Below are 23,029 nucleotides of genomic sequence, written 5' to 3' on the forward strand. Positions count from 1 at the left end.
GTTCACTTCCGTGCATGGCTGCCGGCCGCCATCTTGGCTGACAGTTAATTTGCATAAGGATATGCTGATTAGCCAATGGGAAGGGTAGCGGTCGTACGCTAATTACCATGTTTCTCTTTTATTAGTGTAGATATATGTATATGTGTGTGTGTGTGTGTGTGTGTGTGTGTGTGTATATATATATATATATAGCAGTTTTTTATTAACTAGTAATGTTCCCTTCATTTGCAAAAGGAATACTTCTTTTTTTTTTTTTTTTCAGTTTTCACACTCATTTTTAATTGCTAGGAATTTACCAGAATTTTCAACCTCTCTAAATGTCATAGTTAAGTCAGAACTTATTTACAAAAAAAGGAAACCTATCTTATACTCATCTCGATGGTAAACATCCAGAGCAGCTGCAAAATCATTCAAACCACTACCATCTTTTATTTCTGACCTAGGGCCCAACAGCTCAGTGCCCCCTCTCCAGCGCCGCCATAAGCCGCACGGCCCGGTACGTAGGAATGAATCTCGCTTCTCTCGCGAGAGTTACAGGCTCCGAGCGCGTGCACAGCAAGGAATACTTCTTAATCTGGAATATTTGTATTGCATTTTCAAATCTTCATTGTTATTAACATTCCTTTTTTCTTTTGTCTTTGAGAATTTTTCAGTTACTGAAGTAATACATTCTTATAACAAGTGAATCAACACAAAAGTGTAAAAAAGAAAAGAAAAAGCTAATGAATTACTTTTCCTTCCCCTCACCTCACCCCCAGTACTCCTACACTTGAAGTGTATTCCGTTTTCTCATGGCACATACACACATATACAAGTACGTACATATCTATGGCATTTGAGCTTTCTAAATTTGGTAATCAGTGGCTTTTGGAATTATAACAAATGGACAGAGCACAGTGGAATAGTATGTCTCAGAATGAAATTTAGAAATTTTGAGGATATAAACTATGTTTAGTTCTATTCTTGCACAGTCCACAGGTCTTAAGCCAAAAGACCAAAAGACATAAATGCTATGCATAATCTTGTGTGTGGGGGTGGGTGGGCGAGAAAAACAAATATGTTTTTCCAAAACTGGTTTTCTTTATATTAGATTTATTATGGAACACCAGGGAACATATATAATCATTCAAACCTGAAAGCAAATCTCCATCTACTTCATCCATTATATAGTAGTATGTTATCTCTATTTTTATGTGTCTGATTAGTATACTAGTAACTCCCTTATAGAAGTTATCAACTTTTCCATCCATTTTCTCATGCTTCCTGTCTTCTTTGGTGCACCTCTTCATGATTTACATTGCAAAATATGAAGATAGGACAAGTTGTTTTGTTCTCTTACTAGGCGTTATATTTTAACCATATTATTGTGTAATTTTCCTCTGTTGGTTCTGTTTCATACCTCCAAAATGCTTTGCATGAAAACAGCTATAACTATGGGGCTTTGAACATATGCTTTATAATATATGTGGCCAGTACATAAATGCATGTTTTCAGGCATAAATGCATATTGTACATAAAAAGTGAAGTTAGTTAAATTATATATAATTTGTCATAAATTTTGTTGTTTGAAAGATTCCATAAAAATCTATAGCTGAGTTAAATCAAGTATTCCAGACTGGGGAAGTGATTTTATTAGATTATTTGGTAATTTTATGTAATTTTTGTAATTATAGCATTGGATTACAATAAACATATAATGATCAGATTAAATAATTAAAATATTGACTTGTGGTATACACTTTTGTCAAATATTTTGTATATTTAATATTTCATTAATTTTGTTGATAATAAAACCTAATTTATATACATGTTTATTTTATACTCTGTTATTTATATTTTTAAATAACAGTAATATAAACTAGGGAAGTACTAAAACAATGTTTGTTTGTAGTCATTTTTCTATCTTTTATAACACCATAGAAAATTCTCTAGGTAGCTATTCACAGTATTTTACATTAAATTATCTGAAGTTAATTTGACAGCTATTTATTTTATTTTAGAAAATGATATATTGAATATCTTTATTAACTGGTTTCCAGCTGATATTTAGACTTGGAAGCAGTGGGAGATACATTTGGCTCAGCCTCTGGGTGGCAGTGTTTTGGGGTTGGCCTCTGAGGCTATACGGCTTCTCTACTTAAAACTGGTTTTCTGTCAAATATTTTGTATATTTAATATTTCATTAATTTTGTTGATAATAAAACCTAATTTATATACATGTTTATTTTATACTCTGTTATTTATATTTTTAAATAACAGTAATATAAACTAGGGAAGTACTAAAACAATGTTTGTTTGTAGTCATTTTTCTATCTTTTATAACACCATAGAAAATTCTCTAGGTAGCTATTCACAGTATTTTACATTAAATTATCTGAAGTTAATTTGACAGCTATTTATTTTATTTTAGAAAATGATATATTGAATATCTTTATTAACTGGTTTCCAGCTGATATTTAGACTTGGAAGCAGTGGGAGATACATTTAATAAGTTTAGTTAACACAGGAATTTGTTGACTGTATTTTTATAGCCAGCTTTGTGATAAGACTGAAAAATTGGTGTCCGAGGGAAATCTAATACAACTATTCATGTGTTTGCTCAAAGTGCAACAAAGGGAGCTGAACATTTAGTCTAAATTAACCATTGCTGATTTTTTACTATCTTGTTTGTAGCTGGGTTTTTTAAGTTTTTGTTTTCATGGTAGCATACTTATGTGTGAAGGAGTGGGGAGAAAGAAATATCTCTACAGTTAATATTATAAAGTAGGATTCTGTCTTGAAGAAGATAACATAGTCTCAGATCTCATCTCATTTTTTTCTTGGTTTAGTAAATGAATAGGTGGGAAATGCAGCTCTAACTATATCCTGACAAATACTGTGGGCATTTCCAAATTGTACAGCATTCATCAAGTTAGTGGCTGCTCCTAAAATACAGTCAGAGACCTATTAAGTTTTGTGAAGGGTCTAAGACAGTGGTCTGCAAACTCATTAGTCAACAGAGCCAAATATCAACAGTACAACAATTGAAATTTCTTTTGAGAGCCAAATTTTTTAAACTTAAACTATATAGGTAGGTACATTGTTATTAACTTAATTAGGGTACTCCTAAGCTGGCCTTTGCTAAAAATGTCCTCAATCTGATTGAGGTATGTTCGCTGAGGTCGACTCCTTCCAACTCTCCCATCCTCAACTCGTGCATGAATTGCGCACGCCTCCCTGCACTGTGTATCCCGCGGCCCGCCTGCTCTGCGTCTCCTGTCGCCCGCCCGACCGACACCCCCCACTTCTTCTAACACCACTTCTTCAAAATAGACTCGCCCAGGCTGAAAACCGACTTCTGTGCATGGGCCATGAAGTTTCAATCCCACTGTACGTGCGCGCCTGCACGTGGTATTTTGTGGAAGAGCCACACTCTAGGGACCAAAGAGCCGCATGTGGCTCGCGAGCTGCGGTTTGCCGACCACTGGTCTAAGACATTACCCTACCTACATGCAACCTACCATAGGTTAACTTCATTGTGTACTTTATGTATAGACATGTGCACACAAAGAGAAATAGGAGACACTGGATTAGGGAACAGACCTTATATTTATTCACAGTACATCTAGCTTTCCACGGGGCAACATGATAAGAATTACCTTGGAGCATGAGTTGCACCATAGGAGACTAGCTCAAAAATTAGGAAACTTGGAGCTTATATAGTTGTTGCTGGCACATCTGCTCACCCCCTCCTTTGGTGGCAGTGGGGGAATATAGGGAGGGGGAAGAGAAGAAGAGAGGAGGGGTGAAGAAGTAAAAGGAGAGGGAGAGGGAGGAAAGGAGGGACGGAGGGAGAGAAGGAAAGAAGTAAAAGCAACTGACCTGCCCAAGTAATTTTCACTTTAGAATATAAACAGATTCTCTCCAGAAAGGAAGGAAAGGCCTGTACCCTGGAATATAAGCATCTGTCTCCTTGAGAGAGAAGGAAGGGTTCTAGGTTTTATTACCCTCAGGGGGAGCAGAGACATCCTCTGCCTTTCAAGCACTTCAGTTTCCACTCCTCACAGGCCCTACCATGTAGGAACACTAAGAACTTCAGGGAGGATTATTGTCCAGAAAGACCTAATGGTATCTGGAAAGGACATGTACTCCACTAAACCACCTCAGGGAGACAGAGTCTACTATTTCTACTACGGTCTACTTTAAACAGAAAAAAGGTAGGGAAAGAAAAAAACAACTTTCTAGCCTTACCTACATTGCATACTCTCTCTCCAGTAACCGTTTTGTCTTGTTCTCCATGGACCTAGCTCTTTTTGTTTTGTTTTGTTACTATAGTATTTGATTTACTCTCTCTTATAGCTATATTCTCTTGTTTTTCTTTTTTCTTAGTATAGTGTCGATTGAAGAGTACAGATTTGTGGAGAAATGAGGTGTTTTTCATTTGTGTTTGAGAAAGTGGCCTAAAGAAATGGAGACAGTTAAGAGCCAATCTAAAAGGAATTATAATTTTGATTTTTTTCTTTACAATTTTAATTAGTCTAGCTGGTAAATTTGATTGAAAGTATATTGGCTTACTAGGGCTTCTTCTGTTCAAGTAAGTATATTCTTTTAGAAGAATATTTTCAAGTGTGTTACTTGAGAATATTAAATGCTCAGTTGAGTGTTAAGGAATTATACATACTGATTATTGTCTAAGAAGAGAAATGAAAAATACGGATGAAAACCTTAAAAATACATTTCTATGTTGTTATTTTATGAAATTAGATTCAGTCCAGAACATCTTATAATATTGAATAGTAATAGACCTTCAAGTCTAGTGGCATCTGTAAAAATGAAATTGTTAGCTCACTAATGAATTTTATTTGCATAGTAATAGACTAGCTGAGGTTGCTATCTGGGGCCTATCAATAACGAATATCAGTGCAATTTGGACTGTCATGGAGGTCAGTAAAATGTTTTTTGGTGTGTGATACTGTAATGTATTGAAGAAAGAATCTTTCTTCTGTCTTATCAACATTTATTGGATTGATCTAGATTTAGCAATGAATTCTTGATCTCCATTTGTCCTCCGGGAACTGATTAGGAGCAGTGTAGTTTGGGTCACATCATTAAGATTTTTGTCATGTTAATGAACATATTTGACACAGCATTAATTCATAGTGTTTGTATTTTTAAAACTTCACTAAATTCCTTTCTCATTAAATTATTCATTAAAAGTAGTTGGCTTCAATATATGTTCCTTAAAAGTTTCATTTATGTGCATGTACCTATATGAACTTCTTAAAATGAATAATACTTATAATCTTTTAATACTTATCATATAGACTGAAATTTAGAAATGGAAATGTAATCCTAAATTTATAAACTTCTAAATTACTGAGAATGCTTTATGATTTGGGATCTCTTCTGTAGTCTGTTTGCCTTATTAATTAAAGTCAGAGCCTTGGTGGGTGTAGTGTCAAATATAGACACTGCTACACTTTTAGCACATGAACTATATCTGGGTCATCAATCTTAATTCTAGATATTGAACAGAGTGGAGATGGTTTTAAGACTAACTGAGGCTTTGGCAATATTCAGGAAATATTTATTGAATGCTCAGTGTATGCCAGAGACTGTGCTGGCAAAAGAAAGCAGAGACGATGCATTACTGCTGCTTGTAATCTCATGAGAGAAACAAAGGTTAATCCAAATAACTATACATTAAATATACTGATTGGATAAAGTAAACTTTCCCCCACTCGTTTTAGATCTACTGATGATTTTTAGCTCCATATTCCTTCCATTTCACTGTGTATAAGAAGTGCTTTCTCCTCCCCTATTTGTTAATTTATTTCTCCATTAACTCAGATTCTTATTTACTCACAGGGTTATAATTCATTATTATATTACTTACGTTGATGATCATAATGTCCCAAATTTGGCAAAGGGGGCCCCTTCAAGCTGGCTTCTTTATATTTTTTATATGTCCCAGCCCCAGACTTGAAATTAATCATTTCTGCAAGCAAACCTGTTTCCTTTTTAGTAGAGAATAGTGTTCAGTGACCAGTGAAAAGTGTTTTATTTTTTAAATGCATATTTTTACTGATTTTCCCAAAAAAATATTATCCAGAAGAATGCAAGGTTTGATAGGTTTCTAGAATTTTCAACCTTTTGGCAAGAAGAAAATACAATGTTTGGCAGTTTCTTTCCACTAGGAGAGTTCCTCTTATGCTGCTATTTGCAGACTCCTCCAGGGTGCTTTGCAGGGAGCACAGAACGGCTGAGTTTGGGAGTGGGAGAGGTGTACTGTTGGGAGAGAAACGTGAGATTTGGATCTCTTAGGGCCAATAAGTAGCTTTAATCTGTTAGTAGTTTCTGTTTTTGTGGTGATACCGAGTAGACTGATCTTTCACATGTGGAATATCAATTTAGCTTTTTATGTAGAGATGGGATTTGGTCTTCCACTTTGTCTTGTTTTCAATATTGAACCAAACAAACTAGTAGTTTTTCCCTTGTGGGCCTCGAATACCAGCTTGAATACTAATTGGATAAACTGGCCAAGCTCAGTAGCCTAGAAATTTGACCAGACAAGTAGGACTCTTGTATTGCTCAAATCAAGTACAAAGTCGTGTATTTGCATATATGGGACGGGCCTGTAGCTGAAAATGCTTACCAACTCTAAAAACGGGCTGAGCCAGAGAGTAGAGGGTACACCTTTCCATAGCAGCCCCACCCCCAATGCCGCTAGTTATCTTCACTAATTGTGAACTCTGCACACAAACATTTGCCCAGTTCCTACTGTCTTTGCTGACCAAAATTTAACTCACCTAAATTTGTTGATTTGGGTAAATGCTTTTTAAATAAAAACCCATAACAAAACCAGGTTTTCAATTTAAATGCTTTTGCACACAGAAAGCAATTATAGGTATGTCACAAATTTGTTAGCATCATGTATGATATAGAGAATATACTTTGTAAATAGATAGCTTAAATATTCATTATAATTTGAAACATTACCAAAAATCCTGTTGAAATATATTATTTGCGTGAAAATTAAGATGGATAATACTCTAATTTTTTCCCTAAAGTTGTAGGTTATGCTAATTAAATATTTTATCAACTTTGATCAGATACCTAATAATTTTATTTTAGATGAAAGTATTTTATAAACAGCATTTAATGAGCCTCATTATGTTTATTTTTACACTGAATTTATGAAAGCATCATAAAACTTATTAGGCCACCTTCTTATTACAGATGACAAAACAAAGCCCAAAGTCAGACATTTAATAAGCTTTGCAATTAAAACTAGAACCTTAGCCTTTTCACTTTCTTTTCAATGTTTTCACTCCCACAAAACTGACATTTTCATTTAACCAGTCATTGCCCTACAAAGAGAAGAGAATGCAAAAAATGTATAATAATAAAAGCATAATATGCTAATTAGACTGGACGTCCTTCCAGGCAGCCTTCTGGATGTAGCCAGGGCTGTGAGGGAAACCCGTGCCTGCTGGGGGCTGGAGGGAAGCCCAGGTCTCAGGTGCCAGAGGGAAGCCGGTGCCAGCAGCCAGGGGAAGAAGGCCTACTCTTGCTCGAATTATGTGCATCAGTCCTCTGGTATATCTATAATTTCCATCTGAGAAATCTGGCCTGAGGAAATCATCAATAGTATGTCTAAAAAATCTGTAACAACCCGATAATTTTCAGTGATAAATTTTTTAAGGATTAAATCCTTTCCAAAAAAGTATATGTTCTTTTCATTTAAAAAACATTTTTTTTCACATTTTAAAGAAATGAATACTAACATATGCCTTTTAAATTCTTTCAAGTTGATACACCTGAGAATATAATGTAAAGTCATATTAAACTGTATAATCAAGGTACATACTCTTTAGTATTAAAAAAGAATAAAGAGCATAGAGCTCATCTAGTGTCCAAACAGAAAAACTATGATTTATGGAAAACAGCAGTAAGAACTGGTGCTGTTCAGCTGAGGAAAGAGCTATGACAAAAGTTTTTAAATATTTAAAGAATTCTTATGTGGAAAAGCAAGTGCATTTGTTTCTGTTGCCTTAGAGAGCAATGCTGATCTTGGTCCCATTGAGTGGTTTGTGTAGGGATCAAATTTGGGGTAAATGTAAGGAAAACCTTTGTAAAACAAATAAGCCTTTCCCCCCCCCTACTGTGTGGGCCATCTTTTATGTGCCAGGATCCTTTCTAGTACTTTCTAATTATGATTTGTTGTCCCTACAGCAGCCTTGTAAGGGACAGCATTTTACAGGTGAAAATTGAAGCGCATGGAAATTTGCCAAAGTTTATTTAGTATATAAATGCTAGTTATGATTGAAACATAGTCTATTTGATTCTAAAATATCACAGGTATTCAAAACAAGTCTGCATGTTGTAAGATTAGTTTGGCATCAGATATGAGTTTGTTATAGATTGCTAAGAAATTTTTTCTAAACAAAAATTAATTTGAGTATATTTTAAATAATTATGAGCAAGTGAAATTAATATTAAGTTCATTTAGTTTTATATGTTATAAAATCAGATGAAAATTAAAACATTTATTATGCTTAAGACAATTTTAAGGTATAAAATACACTTTTATGTATAGAATATACAATACTGTTGAGGTTATTTATGTTTATAAATATATTGAACTAGCGGCCCGGTGCACAAAATTCATGTGTGTGGGGGGTTCCTCAACCCAGCCTGCACCCTCTCACAATCTGGGACTGCTGGCTCCTAACTGCTTACCTGCCTGCTTGCCTGATCATCCCTATTCGCCTCTGCCTGTCGGCCTGATCGCTCCCTAACTGCTCCCCTGCCTGCCTGATCGCCCCTAACTGCTCTCCACTGCTGGCCTGATCACCCCTACCCGCCTCTGCCTCAGCCCCTGCCACTGTGGCTTTGTCCAGAAGGACGTCTGGAAGATGTCCGATCTAATTAGCACATTACCCTTTTATTAGTATAGATATTCTCCAAAGAGGAATACAGATCTCAAACTGAGTGTATAAACCTATATAGTACACATATACAACAAAAGCTGAATTAAGAATTTAGAAATAACTTATTCAAGCATCAATTAGATGACATAGATTATAGTACATGAAAAAATATACATATGCTTAATATCTTAAAAGAAAATTAATTAAAGCTTAAGAAAATATTGGTTTATAGTAAGTTAAAGAAAAAGTGTATAGGACAGGGAAAATGTACTTGAAGTATTTACCATTTTAAAAATTCTACTTCTCTATTTTTTTGTGTCTTAACAATTTAGAGACTGTTGAAATATAAATGTCTGGGCTTCTAATTGTACAATGTCTTGATATAGTGAATTGATTGTAAGATAATATTTTATAGGACTTAGCTAGAAATACGATTCATGTTTTTGCTATCTTAGTACATATATAGTACACTAAGTCCTCGAAGCTTTGTTTTTTAAAATTATTGTACATTTAGATAGCAAACATCTTTTAGTTAGAAGATGTAAAGTGTTATGGATTCCTTTTAACCAAATAAAGCAGTTAAAGCTCTGTTCAACTCAAACATAGAAACTGATAAATATTAAAATAAATTGTTGAAAATGTATTTCACATTCAGGATAATGCCTTAAATATAACTCAATAATGATAACATGAATCTATTTATCACTTAAAAGCTTAGGTTTATGAGGACTGCAGATTCTCAGTGTGAGAGTCCAGAGGTGGCTCTGAACTGCTGAGTGTAGATCTAATTACACAGCTTGGAGCTGCAGAACCACTTCTACTCCAGATCATTTTCTTTGATTTATTTGCATAATTTAATTCATGAAGCCAAGTCAGTGAATTATATAGTTTTCTGATATAGTTGCAGCAAGATAAATTAACCCTATTTAAGGTAGTTTTTATTTTTGTGGTATATCTAATAAATATTTAACTAGGTGTTTTTAAGCTGAAATATATGCTTCAGTAATTTAGTTGGTTGTCAGGAATATTTCATAATAAATGCTAGTTGTTACACCCATGATTAAAAAATAGAAGATTTTAAAATTTATTACTTTAGCCCTATTTTTAGTAATAATTTTATTGATATAATTGAAATATAGAAGTGCCAATTTTTTTACCATTTTAGAACATAAGAATGTTTTCTTCATTCATGCCCATCAATTGAACATTATTTTGGAAAATGAAGTAAATTAATTTGATTCATTGTAAATTTGGTAGCTTTGACTTAAGACCTATCTTTGACTTCGAAGTCCAGAATTTTTGTGTGTATGTTTTTAAGATGCTCTCAGAATAGCTCATTTTGTAAGTTGTTTTTTTTTTTAACCACAGACTTTGAACTTTTCAGTGGCATTAAAATAAACATCCATGTAGCTTTACAACAATATCTAAAGACTAATCATTAGCAATTTCAGTTTATTAAATATCAGTTGAACATTTGCCTATAAATTTAACTCGAACTATCCAGGAAAATTAATGTCTAGTTTAATAACTGGGACTTAGCTTGATACTTCATATTTTAATAAAAGGCATCAGTAAAAGTATTAACTCAGCCTATATCCTATTATCTATAATAATAAAAGTGTAATATGCTAATTAGACTGGACAGCAGAATGACCTGGATGTCATTCTAGACGTCCTTCCGGATGAAGCTGCGGTGGTGGGGGCTGAGGCAGAGTGGTTAGGGCTGATCAGGTAGGCAGGCAGCGGGGTTAGGGGTGATCAGACAGGCAGGCAGGCCAGCAGTTAGGAGCCAGCGGTCCCGGATTGCGAGAGGGATGTCCGATTGCCAGTTTAGGCCCGATGTCCACTTGCACATCCCTTGAGGGGTCCCGGATTGTGAGAGGGTGCACCGGGCCTCTAGTGATTTATAAACTTTAAAATTCAGATCTCTGCTCAAAATATGCTAAAGAATAAATTGCTTTTTAAAAAAATCTTTATTGTTGAAAGTATTACATATGTCCCCTTTTTTCTCCCATTGAGCCCTTATAGCCTGCCCCGGCTGCCTGCCCCAGGCCTCCACCACTCTATTTTCTGTGCCCATGGGTTATGCATATGTGCATACAATCTGTAAAAATAAATCACTTTTATGAAAGCTGATTATTTTTTAAAAATTTTGTCTTCATTTTTGAAAGTATTACAGATACTTTCCGCTTTTTCTCCCCATTGACCTTCTCCACCCTGCCCCCACACCTAATTTTAACAATTATTTATTGAGCGCCCACTGATTGGGTGATATCTAGGAAAGTGATATAGGGAATGACAAGGAGACCTCAAAATTAGTAAGATGTAAACTTCCTCTCAGGCAGGATGCAAGGAGGGAATTTAACTTGATGAAAAGAAAGAAGGCTTTGGAATGTCAGATCTGAGACTACGTTATTGAAACTCTGAGCTTCAGTTTTCTCAACTGTAAAATATTAATAGAATCACCTACCTAATTGTGTTACTAACTAGAAGCCAGGTGCACGAAATTTGTGCATGGGTATGGTCCCTAGGCCTAGCCTGCGATCAGGGCTATCTTCCCTTGCTGCCGGCAGCCAGCCCCACCCACCGCTGCCAACCCCCTCCCCCAACCATTCCCTGTTCCCCATTGGGTGACCAGAGCTTGCTGGCCAGGGAAAGGGACCGAGAGGTTGGCCATTCCCCCTCGCTTGCCGGTCCCAACCCATGCTTCTGGTCCCCCTCTGTGTGTGGGGTGACAGGCGGGGCGGGGGCCTTGGCCTGGAGCTGTCTGCCTTCGCCGCCACCCACCCCTGGTTCCTTGTTCCCCATCAGGCGGTCGGGGCCTGTGGGCTGGGGGCAGCTCCTGTATTGAGCATATGTCCCCTGGTTGTCAGTGCGCATCACAGTGACCAGTTGTTCCGCTATCCGGTCTATTTGCATATTACACTTTTATATATGTAGATAAGATAAATAACTACACATGGCACCTAGTACTGAGCTTAGCATATAGTAAGCACTTAATATATCTTGCTATTTTATTCTCAGTCCTAGGAATTATTAACTACAGTGGAGATACCTACATTGTACATTTAGAGATTACACAGGGTACAAGTATGAACAAAGTGGTGTGAGAATGATTAATTTTCCCTGGAGATATTGTAGAAGAATTATTAGAACTGTCCTTAAAATTTTCACAGATGAAGTTGGCAGTAGAACCAATAAAATAAAACATAGGTAAAGGCCTGCACACATACCAGTGCATGGAGGTTTTGAGCTATGGGAAGGATTTAGAGAAATGACACCCTAAGGTCAATAATGAAGAAACATAGAATATTATGACCTTTAAATCAACTAATTTGCTAACTTTGAGAGAGGACCCCAATTAATTTTTAGATTATGCTTTCCCTTTTTCTTTATTCTTTTTTTTCCCTTTGCATAGTTGTTCTTGTTATGAATGACAGCTTCTTTGTTCCCCATCTTCCCAGACTCCAATTCTGCACCACAGTAACTAGATATATATTCCAAAACACAGAAACCAGTGCTGAGCTTACCCACTGTTATGTCCCCTGTGCCTGTCATGAAATTATTGGATGACCACAGACTCTTGGGGGAGCTAAATCAAGCACAAAAAAGCTAAAAATAAAAGGTAGTCAGTGATAAATGCTTAAGAGAGGGGCATATGAATTCTTTGGATGCTCAAAAGAATGAAGTAGCATGTCTGTCTGGAAGCATCAGGGAATATTTTATTATTTTAATTGAACCATAATAGTAATGATACCAATTTTCTGTTTGAGTCGGAATTCGTTATCTTGCAAAATTGAAGAATGAGTTCTCAGACAAAGAAGGTAAGCGAAAGCAAAGTTTATTGAGGGATAGACAGACTCCCTTCAGCCGGAAGGGGACCAAAGTGGGTTCCACTGAAGCTCTCTGTCTAAGGGTAGATATATGCCCTGCTGGCTTCTGATTGGTTATTTCAAAGAATTCTGCCTTAGCAACATCTTTGGGATTGGCTACTTCAAACACCTTACTGTCTTGTGATTGGTTATCTGCAAGCTGCCTGCCCTAGCAACATCCATACTTATCAAAGATCAATGGTGGGACCTGATTGAAGACTGCCATGTCAGGTCCGAGGTGAACTCACTGCCTTTTCCCACTCAACTGGCTTCAGCTCTAGGTCACTTTGTTTCTGTGGCTGGGTTCAGCTCTAGGTCATTTTGCTTCTGCAGCTGGGTTCAGCTCTTTATTCTACTTCCCTTTCCATGATCCTATCCCTAACTATCTAGCCCACTTCAATCTCAGTAACTACCATCTCCCTCATGTAGGTATAAGGGTTACTATTGTTTTTTAAATGAAGCTTTATGAACTTGTATGTAATTTTCTGTTAGTTCAATGGCTACAAAACTATATTTTAGCAACTTTTAAAATTGCATTTATCTGATAACACAGATATGGTAATGTGACCATGGCAATAAAAACTATTTTGTGGCCCTTACCGGTTTGGCTCAGTGGATAGAGCATCGGCCTGCGGACTAAAGGGTCCCAGGTTCGATTCCGGTCAAGGGCATGTACTTAGTTGCGGGCACATCCCCAGTAGGGGGTGTGCAGAAGGCAGCTGATCAATGTTTCTCATCGATGTTTCTAACTCTCTATCCCTCTCCTTTCCTCTCTGTAAACAATCAATAAAATATATTAAAAAAAAGAATCAAAATGCTCTAAAAAAACAAACAAACAAAAACAGAAAAAAACCTATTTTGTGCCTACATGCTCTTTTGGTATATAAATATATCTGAAATACATCTGTAGTGACAACTCTTCATTCAAACTATAAAATACAAAAAAATAATTTGAATATTTTCTTAATTCTTCCAAAGATAGTAGTTAATAAAACAATTCTAGAACCACAGAAGATGTGTGAAAAGGGTGAAGGGATTAAGCAAATAAGTAAGTAAGTAAATAAATAAATACAAAAGGACCCCAAAAATCAACATGAAAAAAACAACTCTTGTAGACAGATAACAGTATGGTGATTACCAGAAGGATAGGGAGGGGATCGGAGGAAGGTAGGAGAAGTTATAGGGGGGAATATGTAGATGATGTATTATAAAATTGTACACCTGAAACTTATACAATTTTATTAACTAGTGTCACCCCAATAATTTCAATAAAAAGTAAAATAAAATAAAATAAAATAAAATAAAATAAAGGCATAGAGAAGTTCCCCCTCAGACTCCTTACCCTCAAGCCTCATTCATTAACACTTGAAAGAGCCAATATATTGTGAAACATCACTACTCCTATCTGTCATGTCATTCTGTCTTTTCAGGTATTTCCATTTTTAGTCTTCTTACTTAGTGGAAATTTCTAGGAAAGGCTTTGATTCAAGATTTTCCCTTTAATCTTTGGCCTCCTCCCTCCTGTTTTCCAATAATCTTAGGCTTAAATATTCCTATTAGTTTTTTGATTCCTAAATGCATACATTTTCATAAATGAGGAATAAGTAGTTATAGAGGTGTCATTTTATAACATTTACTGATATAATTATTGAGTCTTTTAGGCCAAATTAAATTTATTAATGTTTATACCCTTATAATGGTGCGAATACTTACCAGCTCTGACAGAGATTCTCAGAGTTCCTGTACAAAGCACATTAGAACTAGGTAGAAATGCAGATTCTTGGCTTGTCTGTGACCTACTTAATCAGAAAAGTAGGTAAGGGATGGAGCAGCATTTGGTGATTTTGAAGCATTACAAAATTTCAGAGCTATTGCTTTATTAAATGTAGTGGCTTCACTTACATTATATCCTTTAATCCTTATAGTAATCCTGTGACACTAGTAACTATCTCTGGACTAGGGGAAATAAAATCTAAGAGATTAAATAATTTGTTCTAAGTCATAGTGCTATCTATATATATAAAAGCCTAATAGGCAAAGTGTCCCCTGGGGAATTCGACCGACCAGGAGTTCGATCGATCGCTATGATGTGCACTGACTACCAGGGAGTGGCATGGAACGAAGGAAGGCCCCAGCCAGTAGCTGGCAGCTCCTAGAGACCCTACCCGTGCATGAATTTCATGCACTGGGCCTCTAGTTTAATAATATTTCAAAGTAAAATTTTTGGTCTTTGTCAAATAATTTGTTCTTCTTTTCTTTGCATACACAGAAACAATATCAGTTACTTAAGCATTCTAGTTTTTTAAATGATTATTTGAGCTTTTATTCTTGCATTAATTTTAATCAGCATCTCATGTGAAGAACACCTTTTTTGGCAAGTCAGATAACAGAAACAGAATTTATATCCACATACTTTCTTTCCTAGTCCAAGACTGATTTTATTATATGTATTTAGACTGAATGGCTTTTTACACTAAAAATAAGTGTATAAAATTTTAAATGCGTTAACCTAACAAACTTCAAGTAAAAATATAAACAGTTTTATAACACAATTAAAATTTACCAACAGCATTGACTTGAATCTTCTCTTCTAATCTTATTTTAATAACACATGTCCATTTAACTGCTATTTTGTCATCAACAGTGTTTTTAAGAATAATTTGGAGTTATTTCTACCAAATGAAACAACGCTGTCCTTTCTGTTAGTTATAATTTTCATATGAGTCTATTTAAATTAATTAACCAAATTAACAAACCATAAAATCCAATATGCTTATAGAGACCCAAAATCTTGTAATGACTTCTGTTGGAGCCTCTAGACAGAAAATCCTAATAAGAAAAAGAGTTTATTTTACTGAACAAGACATGATGGATTCCTTAATAAAAAGAAATTGCTACTTTAAGTTGTAACTAATATTTCTCTTGGCTGCAGTAGAAAATAATTTGCAAAATGATAAGTTGACAAGTCAGATTGAAATAATTAATGAAGATTTAGGGTCATATTTTATTTTCCCTTATGTTCTTCATATCTGTTATTTCAATAGGATTTACCTAATGTGGCATTTGAATAATGGAGGATAGAAATCTGGTTACATTGTAAAACCCTGGGCCATCTGGGAAATGATCTTAGGATTATTTATATAAAAATACATTAATATTCCTACATAAGTCATCATATGTATAAGTAAGTTAAGATAGATTATAAGATAATTTAAAAATTTATCTTTATAATGGTGGTTTTATTTATGCTTGCTTTCAGACTTCTTTTAACTTAGGAGAAGAAAATTAAGTTGATGGTTATTATTAACTAATTTCACACAGTAGTCATCTCAGTAGTTAATATCTAGCCCCCCCCCTCCCCCCAGCCCCTAGATATTCTTACTCAGTTGGCTTTAGGGAGGACCCAGAAATTTATTTTAACAGATACCAGCAGTGATTCTGATGAAGTGGTCCTTGGGCCACAGTATAAGAACCATTGAAAGAGAATGAAGTTCTTTAAGCTAATGGGCTAAGATATTTACCAAGGACAAATACTCTAAACACTGCAGTAGCCTCCTCCATCCGTCCTGCACCCTGCTTCTATAACCAGATCGGCTGATTACTAGTGATTCTTTCTCATCATAACGGTAGTGTTACAATTTGGAGCCTTGGGACATATTTATCATTGTATGGCTGGTGGTTAGTACATTGCTTGGCACCCAATAAATACTGTGTAAATATCTTAGAATAGATGAATGAAGGAAAACCACCAGCTCTATGTTTAGCATTCCTCTGTTAGCCATACTTGATCCATCTTTTGCGTCAGCAGCCTAAATTATGTGTAGTTTTATATTCCTCTTGAAATTATACATGTCTTCCATAGATGGGACCATGTCTTGTCCATTTCCATATCTCTCCTTTTAAGAGTATTTTTCACATACAGCAGTAAATGTTTATTAAGTAAAATATATATATATCTTTTATCATCAATCCATCATACTAGCTTGTCATCTCCATGAGGGCAGGTACCTTGCTTCTATTTTTTCACAGCAGTTTTCTCAGGACTTGGTAGTGATTGCATGCTCAGAAATATTGAATGAATAAATAAATTAATAAAATAATAAGAAACTTTATTTTGAGATTTTTAAAAAATTTAATGTTGAGGTTTAATGAGTTTGTGTGTGATAAAATTTATTTTTAGATAAGAGAAAAAGAAATCAGCCTCACCCTTTAAAAAGGAATTCATAGTTTAAATATTCCTACCTTTTGCAGTAGACAGGATGATAGAACTTGACAGATTCTGAACGGGGTAAATTTCAACAGGGCATTATGGTTAACATAATTTTCTAACTTAGTATTAAATAGCTTTTGTCAGTAATTATGAAAATATCATAGTGATATTAAATGATGCTATCTTGACATCTTATGAGATAAAAATGTTTTCCCAGAAAGCTAGAGAGTCTATCAAATATGTCCTATCAACACTTTGGGAATTTTTCATTGAAGAGCTTCTGGCCTTCTCCAGATTGTCACCTCTCCTATACTTTTGATACACCCTGAAAGAATATTAGCTAGTTAAGCATGGCTGGGTTCTTGAATAATTGTTATTTGAGATTTTATCTTACTGTGACTTTTATTCAGCATCTCATATGTGGAACATGTTCTTTGACATGTATTTATATATATAAAAGCCTAAGCGACCGTCCAACCATTCGACTGGTAGCTATGATGCACACTGACCTCCAAGGGGCAGACACTTAACACAGGAGCTGCTGAGCTGTGGTCACTTGGCAGCTGCAGTTCTTGGGTGACGCCTCCGGAAACAGAGAGGAGGGAGCCCGATTCCGGGGTGTGTCACCTGAGAAATGCCTTCTTGCAATCTGGGACCCCTCGGGGGATGTCAGAGAGCTGGTTTCAGTCTGATCCCTGCAGGCCAGGCCGAGGGAACCTACTGATGCATGAATCTGTGCCCTGAGCCTCTAGTATAAACATAAGATTACTGTGGGTTAATTACATAGCATGTGCTCTACATCTGTGTCACTCTGTCTCATTTCTGGTCAAATTCCAGACCTCGTTCACTTTTTAACTTTTCTTCTCTTTTACTGAAACAATTGGTTGCATATCCTCTGAAATGTGCAGCATGCAAATAACACCAAAGTTCTAGCTTCCAGGAAAACATAATTAACAGAATATGGGGAGACATTGGGAAGAAGAAGCAAGAGTTAGGAACTTCACATTGCTGAGGCATAAAGGGAATGCCAGAGTAACTCCAGAGAGATGTAAAGGTGTCAGTCTCATTGGAAGCTGTGGCTAGAACTGGTCTTTATGTCATCCAAAATGCACCCGCTCTGATTATCCTTAGATTGTATGTTTCAGATGGATCAAGTTATCTAAAGATGCTTTTATTTACATCATATAAAATTGAAAAAGATCACTTGCCCCATATGAAAGAATAACATTATTTTTCATCATAGAAATAATGTCTCTTGGGGAAGGCTGGAATTGAGCTGAATGTGGGGAGAAGTGAAGGCCAAAGAAGAAACAGCACACAGGAGAGAAGGCAGTTCCTGATAGGCAGGAGAAACAGATGCTAATTACACTCTTATTTATTCTCCTCAATTGCATTTATATTTTGCCTGGTCACTGTCCCTGAAAGTACTATTATCCACTTATCTTTGACAAAGCATTTAGACATGTGACTTTTCCCTAATTCAGATTTCCACAGTCACTTTGTGAATAACTCCACAGGAAGTTCTACCACAATAAAAAATTGCAAATATCTCTCTAGCAGCATTGTCATCTCTAGCAGTCCCCTAAACTGTATTTTAAATGATTGTTCTTAGACATGTTTTTGTCCAAGGAAGAGTGTTTTTAACTGTTTTCAATTTCTTTAAACATATTTATGATACTGGAAATGTTACCGACTGTGGAGAGGTAAGGCTCTCATATGTTTTTATACTCTGTTTCCATAATGGATGATTGTGCTAATGAATGATGTCTTCAAAAGAGAAAATGTAAAAATTAAACTCCACATCCTATATAATAAAAGCCTAATATGCTAAGTGTCCAGTTGTCCAGTCGGCCATTCAACCAATCAAAGCGTAATATGCTAATGATATGCTAAGGCCCCTCAACTGCTCACTAGGATGTGCACTGACCACCAGGGGCAGATGCTCTGACCAGTAGGTTAGCTTGCTGCTGGGGTCCGGCCAATCGGGACTGAGTGAGATGGGCCAGAGATGCCCTGGAGCCCTCCCGCAGCCTCTCCCATGCTGGCCAACCTCCCGTGTCCCTCCCCGACCCCGATTGTGCACCGATGGGGTCCCTTGACCTGGCCTGCTCCCTCTTGCAAACCGGGACCCCTCCAGGGATGTCAGAGAACTGGTTTTGGCCTGATCCCGCAGGCCAGGCACAGGGACCCCACTGGTGCACGAATTTGTGCACCGGCTTCTAGTTTTATATAATCCATTAATTTTATTTTAATGTCTGCCAATTTATAGACCAATAATAAAGAAAGGCATGTTATGGGAATTATTTAACTCACCTTTATGCTATACATACTTTGTTCTAAAATAAGATGTTGGAGAGTTCATAAACTGGGGTATTATTTTGAAAAATTAATAATTGGTTATATACGGTGATTTCCAAACTAGTATTAAGCTATCTTTTAATGAATATGAACATTAGATAAACTGCTTTCTTTTATTTTAGGTGATGGTGTTTGTGCATGCTCGAAATGCCACTGTAAGAACAGCTATGTCTCTAATAGAAAAAGCAAAAAACAATGGCCAGATGTCCTGCTTTTTACCTACACAAGGCCCTGAATATGGACATGCAGAAAAACAGGTAAGGGACAGATGACAGTAAGATACAGGAGCTAAAGCACACAATGTGACAGATATACCAGGTATTTTATTCATGAAAGATCGTCTCCAATTTTCAAGAAGTTAATTTTACAGATTTATCATGTTATAATCTTGAATTTTTTCTTGACTTAATGATTTTTCAAAGGATCCCTGTGCATGATGTGTTCAATCACCACTTCTTTCTAAGTGGTTATAATTGTAGTGTTTAGTCCTGCTCTTTAAAGTATATTGCAAACATAGAAGACAGTTAATTTTTATAAAATATGTTAATATCTAATATCATTACCATTGTTCTTTGAAAGAATTAATTGATCATTTTTTTTTTCATTTCTTGGGTTAGTATGACAACATACCTACATAAAAGCTCTTTTTAAGAAGATAAAAGTTTGAGACCAAAAAGTTTAAGAACAACCGCATTGCTACCCAATAAGCACAAAAGACCTAAAAAGTGAAGGTCCCCATTAAAAATGCAGAAATGAAGAGCCTTAAGCCCCACTTCAGTCTGGCCAAATTATAATCTGTATTTGAACTCAATCGCAGGTGATTTTATGCACATTACAATTTGAGAAGTACTGTATCCTAAGATTTATAGAGAGTCTTTTAAAATTACTACAGGCCTGGTGCACAAAATTCGTGCACGGGAGTGGGGAGGTGACAGGTCCCTCAGCCTGGCCTGCACCCTCTCGCAAGCTGGGATCGCTGGCTCCTAACGGCTCGCCTGCCTGCCTGCCTGATCGCCCCTAACCACTTGCCTGCCTGCCTCATCGCCCCTAACCACTCTGCCTGCCTGCCTAATTGTCCCTAACCACTCTGCCTGCCTGTCTGATTGCCCCCAACCACTCTGCCTGCCTGCCTGATCGCCCCTAACTGCTTGCCTGCCTGCCTGATCACCCCTAACCGCCTCTGCCTGCCTGCCTGATCCCCCCTAACCACTCGCCTGCCTGCCTGATTGCCCCTAACCACTCTACATGCCTGCCTGATGGCTCCTAACCGTCTCTGCCTTGGCCCCTGCCACAGTGGCATCGTCTGAAAGGACGTCCGGAATGACGTCCGGAAGCTCATTCGGTTGTCTGGTCTAATTAGCACATTATGCTTTTATTATTATAGATGTCAAATAATGGTTTAGATCAACAGTGGGCAAAGTACAGTCCAAGGTCCAAAGGCAGTCATCTGTTTCTGTAATTAAAGTTCTATTAGAAAACTGCCAGACCCTTTTCTTTTGTCTATGGTTGCTTTTTTCACAAGGGAAGAATTTAATACTTGCTTTGAGGTCTGTGTGGCCCACAAGGCCTAAAATATCACCTGACCCTTAGCAGAAAAAGTTGGCCCTGATTTATAGCTATGAAAATAAATTTTCAAATAAAATACTCTGAATATAAAATGACTAGAGGCCTGACACATGAAATTTGTGCAAGAGTAGGCCTTCCTTCCGCCGGCTGCTGGCACTGGCTTCCTTCTGGCCACTGGGAACCAGGCTTCCCTCCGGCTGCCGGCAGGCACCTGGGACCCGGGCTTCCCTTGCAGCCCCAGCTTCATACAGAAGGTCATTCGGAAGGATGTCTGGTCTAATTAGCATATTATGCTTTTATTATTATAGATAGTAACTTCAAAATGTTTAATATGCATAAGATGTAACTAATATTTTCTGAACAGTTGCTAGCTACCAGACATCTATGCTTGCACATCTATGCTTTCACATTAATCAGTAAAATCTATTTAATTGTTATGACTGCACTGTAAATTTTACTACTTTTATTGATATTTTAAATTCTGAATATGATCATCTGATGCCAGTTTTTGTGACTGTCAGATTTTGTTTCAATTTAAAACTACAAAATGTATTTAATTTCTTCATTTTTTCACATTATAAAATTTTCTTTTATATAACACTTTTTGTACAGCTTTGTATTCTTCCAGTTACTTATTGATTATGAATTTATGAGAGTCTTTGAAAAGTCAGGTGTGCATTCCTAAGTTTTATTTCCTTTCTTTAGAAATACAAAGCAAGTTTATTGTGTTAAAAGCCAAGCGTTGAGAGCCACCTTGTGGATGTCTGGTTATTTCATAGCTCTCAGTTCTGAGAGCTATTGCTGTTCTAAATAATGCAGGTTTATTATTTAATTGTTATAATAATAATAATGTCTAATATTTATCATGTTCACTAGTGCCAAGGATCACTTTTATTATTTTATATAACTCATTCAATTCTCACAATCTATGATGTAGGTTTGTATTATTGTCCCTTGATATGGCATATGTGTAAGTAATTTAAATTTATCATGAAATATTTTAAAGCATATAGAAATAATTTATAGAGACTTTTTCAAATAATTACCTCATCAATCATGGATGCAGAGATCACTATGAAAAAACATGAAGAAATGGAAAGTTTTAATACAGTTGGGTAGATTTGAAAATCTGTAGTTAATTTTATTGTATCTTTTTTAGTATTTTATTGTACTTGATTTTCATCCTGATTCAACAGTTATTATTGGATTTTTTAAAATGAAAATGAATTCCACAAACATCTATACTAATAAAAGGGTAATATGCTAATTAGACCGAGTAGACTGGATGTCTTCTGGACGTCCTTTCGGACAAAGCCATGGTGGTGGGGGCTGAGGCAGAGGCGATTAGGGATGATCAGGCAGGCAGGCAGAGCAGATAGGGGTGATCAGGCCGGCAGGGGAGAGTGGTTAGGGGCAATCAGGCTGGCAGGGGAGAGCAGTTAGGGGTGATCAGGCAGGCAGGCAGGTGAGCAGTTAGGAGCCAGCGGTCCTGGATTGAGAGATGGATGTCTAACTGCCAGTTTAGGCCCGATTCCACAGGGATCGGGCCTAAAACAGCAGTCAGACATCCCCTAAGGGTTCCCAGATTAGAGAGGGTGCAGGTCGGGCTGAGGGGCCCTCCCCCCTCCCCTGTGCACGAATTTTGTGCACCGGGCCTCTAGTTTATTAATAAATGCAGGAACATTGTTCTATTTCACTGATAGTAGGTACCAAATTTTTTTTTTTGCCTTTATACTTCTGACACAAACATTATAAGATATGTTCCCACTTTAATTTTCTCATGATCAGCACCACTGTTTTTTCTTTTAAGATTCTTGTCCCCATTTTACAGATAAGAAAACAAACTGGGAGAGGGAATAATTTTCCTGGATTCCCATGTAGTGAGCAGTGCAGCCATGATTTAAGCAGATCTGTCTCCAGAGTCTACCTTTTTCATCACATGTGTCTTATTTGGTCAAACGCAGACAGGTAAAATTCAGTCTGGGTTTTTCCAAAGCCTTGAAGGCTTTGAGTATTTATTTTTTATTTTTTTATAAACTGGAAGAACATTTCTTCAGTCCAGCCATCTTCCTCATTTCTCCTAAAGAGAGATTTAAAAATGTTGGTCTCTC

At 36.5% G+C, this 23,029-nt stretch overlaps 1 protein-coding gene across 8 annotated transcripts in view; it reads left to right on the top strand.

The window, feature by feature from the left end:
* ASCC3 (activating signal cointegrator 1 complex subunit 3) overlaps positions 1-23,029 on the top strand; it is a 255,129-nt gene that overhangs the window by 94,011 nt on the left and 138,089 nt on the right. For all 8 annotated transcript variants that reach the window (XM_014531334.1, XM_005883805.2, XM_014531335.1 and 5 more), the window contains one exon: positions 19,475-19,609. In XM_014531334.1, coding sequence (XP_014386820.1) covers positions 19,475-19,609 — 135 coding nt within the window. The remainder of the gene's footprint in view (positions 1-19,474; positions 19,610-23,029) is intronic.

This window comes from Myotis brandtii, unplaced genomic scaffold (assembly GCF_000412655.1).
Source record: "Myotis brandtii unplaced genomic scaffold, ASM41265v1 scaffold8, whole genome shotgun sequence".
Lineage (NCBI taxonomy): Eukaryota > Metazoa > Chordata > Mammalia > Chiroptera > Vespertilionidae > Myotis > Myotis brandtii.